This window comes from Sciurus vulgaris (genome assembly GCF_902686455.1).
Source record: "Sciurus vulgaris genome assembly, chromosome: 11".
Lineage (NCBI taxonomy): Eukaryota > Metazoa > Chordata > Mammalia > Rodentia > Sciuridae > Sciurus > Sciurus vulgaris.
Window position 1 is genome coordinate 21,066,466 of NC_136472.1, and position 8,638 is coordinate 21,075,103.

General features: G+C 35.0%; 1 protein-coding gene across 1 annotated transcript in view; it reads right to left on the reverse strand.

The window, feature by feature from the left end:
- Positions 1–1,677, reverse strand: part of LOC306639755 (olfactory receptor 8K3) — a gene marked incomplete at both ends in the record, with an annotated part of 78,550 nt that extends 76,873 nt beyond the window's left edge. Inside the window, one exon of the mRNA XM_079103509.1 lies at positions 1,606–1,677. Within this exon, the coding sequence (XP_078959635.1) occupies positions 1,606–1,677 (72 nt within the window). The remainder of the gene's footprint in view (positions 1–1,605) is intronic.
- Between the last annotated feature and the right edge of the window lie 6,961 nt (positions 1,678–8,638).

Here is an 8,638-nt window from a genome sequence, read left to right on the forward strand (position 1 = left end):
GTTCTACATCATATATCTATCATTGTTTCCCTTTTCTTAATCATATTATATACTCCAGCCACCTTTTTGCTGATGTTCCTGAATGAAACAATCATCTCAGTGTTAAGAATTCTGCCTTAATAGAGCTCTCACCCTGCAGCAGTCTGCCCTTGGCTATGAATACATCCCACTCACTCAACTCTGCCTTTGAAAGTCAACTGATCAACCGGCTTCCCTAACAAACAGTGTCATCCTGCTAGTTCTCAATTCTATTTTCATTTTGTTCAGCACCATCTAAAACACTGTATCAGTCACTTCCCATTAAATTACCTCTAAGCTTTATAAAGCGAGTTAGTAATGCATGCTTCCTGAACACATCAATCTTTGTGTATAAGGTATTTGGTTTGTAGTAGATCAACCTACAAATAGTGAACAAAGAAAGTCTTTGACTTTAAAATAAAATGTACCCAAAGAGAGGAGGAGAATTTAGGCTATCTTGAGAATTTCTGGGAACGGCATCTAAGTTAGATTTTAAAATAAATACAAATTAATAGCTGAAGTATAAGCCACAATTAGTCATTTACTACAGAAAACTTTTGGTTTGAAAATTATTATTAATGCTTCTTTGTTCTGTGACAACTGCACATTGATTCTTACTGTCCCATAGAGGCAGCAGTACAAGGTTAAAGCAATGCAAGTTACAGTGTACATTGGCTATTATATAATTTATTGTCACCATATCCTATAATATTAAGTTTTAAAGAGAATATGTGCACACATTTTCCAGGTTCTATCTAGGGCATTTTTTACTTCTTTATTCCTGAAGCTGTAGATCATGGGATTCAGCATGGGTATCACAAGAGTGTAAAATACAGAAGCCATTTTATCAGTGTCAAAGGAATGGCCAGACTTAGGCTGCACATACATAAAGAAGAGAGTCCCATAGAACACCACTATCACTGTCAGGTGAGACCCACACGTGAAGAAGGCCTTGTACCTGCCTTCTGCAGAGTTCATCCTGAGGATGGTGGCAAGGATCAGAACGTAGGAGACAAGGACTATCAGGAGAGATGAAACCAAATTGAAAGTTGAAAATATTAGAATTATTAGTCTAATTTCATGTGTGTCTGAGCACAGCAATGATATCAAAGGCAGACTATCACAGTAAAAATGCTTGATGACTTTATGTCCACAAAATGAAGAAACAAAAATTTTTATGACAGTCAGCAAAGATAAAAAGACACTGTAGAGATAAGGTATTGCCACCAGCACATGACACAATGCCTGTGACATGATAACTGTGTAGAGCAAGGGCTCACAGATGGCCACGTAGCGGTCACAGGCCATTGCTGACAGGATAAAAACTTCACTACTGATGAACACGCTGAAGAAGGTGAGTTGGGTAGCACACCAAGAGTAGGAGATGGTGGGTCGCTCGGCAACAAGATTTACTAACATTTTGGGTCCCACGGCTGTTGAATAACCAAAATCTGTGAAAGACAAGTGTCTGAGGAAGAAGTGCATGGGTGTGTGCAGCTGGGCATCTATTTTGGTGAGGAAAATCAAGCCCAAGTTACCAACCACTGAGATCATGTATATAATGAGGAAAAGCACCAATAACGGCACCTGCAGTTCAGGGAGGTCTGTGATTCCCATTAGGATGAATTCATTCAGCAATATTAGGTTGTGTTTGTCCATTGAGGCCACTCTGGGCACCTATACTGGGGACAAATATAAAATAATTGATTCCCATGAGATATGATGATGTTTACATGTACTTTATGTATTTACATATGACAGCTGTATTATATACATGTTTATGCCTTATGCATAGGTACTCTGCATATGTGTATACAAACATACACACACACATATACACACAAAAATCATACGATCATTCCATATTCCCTACTTACGGACTTTTACACAATCTTGAACATTGAGAAAATGGAAAAAAAAAGTTAATTGAGAACATGGCCATCCAGAGAAAACAATTGCACACCATTCCCTAAAATACCACAGCATTGTTCATCGTTAGTATAATATAAACTAAGGTCAAAACATAACTGGGAAAATAGCATAAAATTCACTGAATTAATTTTATTATCAAGGGGGACATTTTATTTAGAAAATGATATTCATACTCTGCCTACCTCCTATTTCTCCTATTATTTATTTTTGGTGTTTTGATTGGTGCATATTTTAAATGTATTTTTAGATGTTGATAGACTTTTATTTTATTCATTTCTTTATACATGGTGCTGAGAATCAAACCCAGTACCTCACACGTGTTAGGCAAGTGCCTCGAGTTGATACATATTTTAACATATTTATGTGGCACAATATGATATTTTGAGAAATGTACAAAATGTGTAGTGATCGATTCATAGTAATCAGCATTTTCCTCTGTTCAAACATTTTTCCTTTCTCATGTGTGGGAATCTTCAGACTCTCTAGTTATTTTGAAATACACATTAAGTTGTTGTCTACTACAGTTACCCTACAATGCTACAGAATGCCAGAACCAGTTCCTCCTATCTTCCTAGCTTCTCGTGACAACTGTTCTCTGCTTATATGAGATCCACAAATGAAAGTTATATTTGTCTTTCTGTGCCTGCTGAAACTTATTGTGTGAGTGTGTGTGTGTGTGTGTGTGTGTGTGTGTGTGTGTGTATCTGTGACCTATTAATTAGAAAACAGTCACCATATCTGTAAGGAGATCTATTCCTAGCATGTCATCTGAGAATTAATTTAGCATCACTAACAATGAACAACCGGATGGGGTGAGGTGTGAATTGCACTGAACCTTGTGAAGTAGTCTTAGTAAATGTGTTTATCCTGAATATAATCAGCACTTTAGATATGACTTCCAGTTTATGGACAACACAAGTTATATAGAAACATGAAAAATGTAACTGGAATGAATTCGGTAAAACATTTAGAAGATAACTAAAACCCATTTTTCTACAATGCTTCCAGATCATAAAAAAGAATTGCACACAGCTTTCCTCATCTCTGAAGACTTCACCACCTTGATATTGAACAATGACTGACAGAGCCATCGTAAAGCAGGAGAGTTACAAATGCTTATCCCTTATTAATATCATTGAAAAGTCCTCAGTTGAGTAACAGAAAATCAAACCCAACAGCGCAATGCTTTGGCAATGAACCGTAAACTTTAAAATGGTTAAAATATTGACCTAGAGCTAATGCATATTTTACTAAAATTTAAAATATCCATTCAAATTGAGGCTACTGCTTACATTTACTTTCATGCTATCAAACTTGGTAGCACACTTTATGATCAGTTCATTGTAAATATAATTTGCGTATATTGGATTTCAGCATTTAAAAATTACTGGTTATCATTACTATTCAAATATGTCTTTGACTAATTTAAAATAAAATAAATTTACTTTGCCTCATTAATTTATTCATTCCATCTAATAAAATGTGACTTAATGCTGTTGCATTACAAAAGCCAGGGCATCCTTGGATTGATTACACTGAAATATTTTTATATATATTTTTATAGAAAATTTTATGAGTTCTTTATAGTTATACATAACAGAAGAATGTATTTTGACACAATTATACAAGTATGGAATACATCTTGTTCTAATTCAGTGAGAAATTTATGAAAGTAAACAGCCAGCTCTCATTATGTCACATCAATTAAGGCTTACGAAACAGTGGCTCTCTGATGTCCTTTCCTGTTCACTAGGGTCACATCTTGGCCTATAGAGGAACTCTGAATTAATTTTCCAGTGACAATGCCTTCAGACACATACTTTAGTGACTATGAAAATCAGTATCAACCATTTCCAACTAAAAATTGAGCGTTTAAAGACAGGGTTGCTTTTTTAAATCCATGCTAATAAATGCTAGTGTTCCTATTTTTAAGGAAAAAAATATATTAGTTGTTTCTCTAAAAATGTTGAGAGTTTTCACAGGGTTACTTTTTATTTAATTTTATTTACATTTAAATTATTTTATTTAATGGCTTGTTCTGATGTTGTAAAGTGTTTTTTTTTTTTTTTTTTTTTCTTCCCCAAGCACCTGTTTTATAAAATTAGGCAGTGTAAAGAGTTAAAGAGGTCCAATCATTTGTGAACCATGTTGGCCTCCTACAGGCTAGCAAATATAGGTTTCAACTCAAAAATAATTGACAATTATTGTAAAATGAGAGATGAAAATGTGCATTTATACACATTCATGTGTTCCTCAAAAAGGAGTGGGACATATTGGTATAAGAAGCCCCCAAATAAATAAGTGGAAAAGACACCTTGATAGTAAGCAAAATATATTTTCCTGCTTTGCATTTTTGAAAGGACTGATTCATTAGACAGGCATTTCTTCATTCCATGATTGATTTGATGTTATTTCAAAAAATCAGATGTTATGGTGTGATGGAGATTCTCTGTAGAAACATAGGTGCTTCATTATCTTGCTTTGGCTTCACTACAACTAAAAGTGGCACCTTGTGAATGACATTGATGGTTTCATGACATCAGTGAGTCTGTGATATGCATGGCCTGTTTGAAACAGAAAATGCAAGTATAATAAAAATATTGTTATAGTTCTTTTAATTAAGAGGCAACTGGAAAACTTTATGGAAAAATATGATTAATTACAAATGATAAAATCATATTTGACATCTTGATTGAGCATCTGAATGAAAGAAAATAAAAATCTTAGAAACCTGAGGTTGAAATTTCTTAAATACTATCTGCCTAATTTGTTAAATACTATCAGAAGTTCATTTTTGGTTTCTCTTTTTACTGTTTACAACATATCAAATAACCATTTGCGTATAAACACCTAACATTTACCAAGAAGTATAACACAGGTGTCAGAAATACTGGACTAGCCCAGAAACTGTGGTTATCAAAGCACACTGCGAAAGCTGTGGCTGCGTCAATGAAGAGTCACTGGGACTCGGGAAGTCACAGAAATAGGTCAGCTACTCACCTCCAAGGAGGATTGTTTCCAGGCTCTCCATGTGATCCTAACATAACCTGCTAATTTATGGAGCATCTTTGTTCCTTTGAGAGTCTCCCTGAGGAGAGGCTATGCAATTTGTTAATGATTCCTGAGCACCGGAAAGTTCACACAAAACCAGTGGGATATCAGCTGATTGCAGAGTGCACGTGGGGTTCCCATGTCACTGAGGTCATGTTAGAGCCCTCTCCGCACCTCCTCTAGGTTGTCTCTACTGCAACCTGGAGTTCCAAAGTGAAAACGTTGTGCCTGAAGGACATCTTGATAGTTCTTTTTAAATATTTTGTTTTTGTAATTTAGTGACTGAGGACACAATGGAGAAATGTTTAAACACAGATAATCATAGTGTCTTAAATAATCATAAGGAACATGCATGATTAGCTGTTTTCATTTGTTTTCCGGTGTTCTAAATTTATTATTCAATAGAATGTACATGTAAACAAATGCAAATTTCAGAAATAAATTTTTACAAGCTTAGCACATTTAGTTAAAAAGAATCCATATAAGACAGCAGCAACAAAAATAATAATAATAAAACATTTTCAGATCCAGAAGAATACTTTATTTTCCTTTCCAAAATGAACTACTACCACACCCTCATACACAAAAATATACAATTGTTTTTCTGATTTTAACATCAATATGTTCATCTATTTAAACAATACTTTTAAAATTTTTTTGTATTATTCAGCATGAAAATTTGATGCATGTTTACAATTAATAATGGTCAATAAAGGGTAGTCAGCATTGATATTTCCTTATACCTTTAAAATGTTTTATGAACATGTAGTGCTGGTGCAGTAGAATGAACTAACAAATTAAATTGTATACTTAGATATTTTCTTAAGAAGCTGCTCTTGGGAGAATTTACACTGTGACCAATCCAGTTTTACATGATGTTACTGAAAGTAGACCACATTTAGCTGTGGCACATATTCAACTCTATTGATGCATAAGAGAAAGAGAAAATAATAATATTAGTTTACTGAATAGCTGGAAGCCCTATCAGAAAGCTGTTTGTAATTGAGCCACTTACACTCAGCATCCACACCCTACATTCTTCTTTACAATGCTCATTGATTAGAATAGTATAGTGAAGACATAATAACAAATAGAAACAGATTCCCTTATCACTTTCAAAAAACACAACCATAGTGATAAAACCACCTCATTATTCCAGAAAACATAGTCATGGCAAGTAGATTATTGAGTATGACAAAGTATACTGTCTCACATTGCTGACCATAATTGTGACTGTAGTTGAAATTGAAGACCAGTGTCAATCACTGGAGCTAATCTGATAACCATGATGACCAGTTCCAACTACTCACCTAAAATAAGAAACAGGTTCTAATTCTCCTGTTTGATTGCTAACTTAACTGCAGTAAGAAAAACTGATAAGTAACTCTGCTTTTGTAACTTTCTGGGGACTTGAAATAAAGTTCTTGGTTATTCCCAAAGTCTATGGGAATGACACCAATGCCACTTGGGTGCATGTTAATTATCCCGAGTTCCACTGAACTCCCTATTGAGGAATTCTGTTGCCATGATTCAGCTTCTTTCCTTCATTATTAATTTTGTTGGCCACTACTCACATATCTGATTTAAGTAGGCTATTTATTGGATGCATGATTTACTCACCCATAATGTCACCATTTGACATTTCCCAAAGTGGTTTACACCAGGTTTTATGTCTGTGGACTGATAACTCTTTGATCAGCTCCTAAAGTAATTCTTAAAAACTCAGAAAGTCTTCATACTATGTGTATCACTCAACTTTTTAAACTTTAGTAAATAAAAATAATGTGACTTTAATTCGGTATCAGTCCTCACTTCCCATTCCCACTTCAGTTCTCCTCTGCAAGTGTTGCTATGTGTCCCTAAAAATTAAGGTAAGTATAGTGTACATTCAATATGCACCCATGTTGCTTTGTATTTATATTTCTTTTTAATACCTAAGGTTTTTACTCTATGTTTTAGAACTATATCCATTTTAATATGCATGGCATTAGAACTTTGATGAATTCCCTGGAGTAAAATTACTATAATCTGTCTACCTCTCTTTTATATACATGTGTTTTTGTAGTAAAGGAATTAGTTTGTTAATGATTCTTGATGTCTCTATATGTTATCATATTTAACAATTTTGTAGGTCTTCACACTGACCCATGAACAGACACCTCCTTGAATGGATCCTTCATTCAGGCAATACAAATGCAATTAACTTAGATAAGGATGGATTTGTTTTAAGATTACATTAATTAATATACATTCTACCATCAATGCAGGAGAAATTTATACCCATAGAATAGGACCCTTTTGCCAAAACACTCCTGTGGGTAACTTATTTGTGGCCAAGACAATGAATGATAAAGGCTTAGTTAGGTCAATACTATCAAGATGAGCCTTTTCCATAGTTGTTTCAACAAGCTTGAGAGCTGTTCGAACCTTAGGGGTAAGCACTCGCTTAGAAAGAGGGTCAGAATCACCTTTAAGGTTATCAAACAGGGGACCCAAACTTGAGGTAGGTAAATGAAGGTAAGGTCTAATCCAATTAATATCACCCAAAAGTTTTTGAAAATCATTTAAAGTTCTTAGTTTGTCCACCCAAACGGCAATTTTTACAGGTTTAACCATAGTTGCATTTATGATAGACCCCAGGAAGTTTTTGGTGTCTGTGATTTGTACTTTATTAATGGCAATGTGTAAGCCCCATCTTTCCAGTGACTTTAGGAAGGAATTATAACATTGCTCTAAGACAGGTTTTTCCTTATGAGCTAGCAAAATATCATCCACATAATGATAGATTAAAAGTTGAGGGTTAAGTTTTTGTTGATACACACCAGGGTGGAAATTAATCTGATTACCTTGCCCTTCATATGGTCCTTGGCCTGTCAGCATGTTTAGATTCCATTGAGGATTGCCCTCAACTGCATTACATCGGGCAGAATCAGAACATAACTCCTGGTTAGCCACCTTCCATTTTCATATGTCTGAGCTTTTGTTAGGATTGGAAGCCATACCCAATCCCCTTAAAGTGTGATCTGCCTATTGAAGTGGCCAGGCTTTGGGCCATTCTGTAATTTTGATAATACTTTTGTCAGCCCCAATATCTAATAAGCCTTCAAAACTTTTGCCTTCTATCACTAACTTTGTCATAGGCCTATCTTTGAAACCCCATGTTAACATGACTGTATTTTGGCCAGTAGAACCTAATCCTTTATTTCCCCTAACAATATTTTTTGATGGATATTTATCATAGCAACTGGGTAAGACCAACAATTGTGCTATGTGATCACCCTGAGCTATTATTGCTACACCTCTTGGTGAAGAAGCAAGGATTTTTATTTCTCCTGTAAAATCAGGGTCTATAACTCCAGGGACAATATTTAATCCTTTTAAAGCAGAAGAACTCTTCCCCAGAACTAGTACCACTGTTCCTTTAGGTAATGGGCTGACAGCTGAAGTAGGTATTGGTTGTACTCCCATCTGTGGAGTTAATACTGCTCTGGCGGAGGCACAGAGGTCTGAACATCTACTTTCTCTTTCAGAAGCTTGACTTGATTGTTCTTCTATTGCATTTTCTAATATCCTTTCCCCTTCTCTTAACTATTTTTGAAATTTTGGTTTTTTGGAAGTCAGACAGAAATGAACTAAT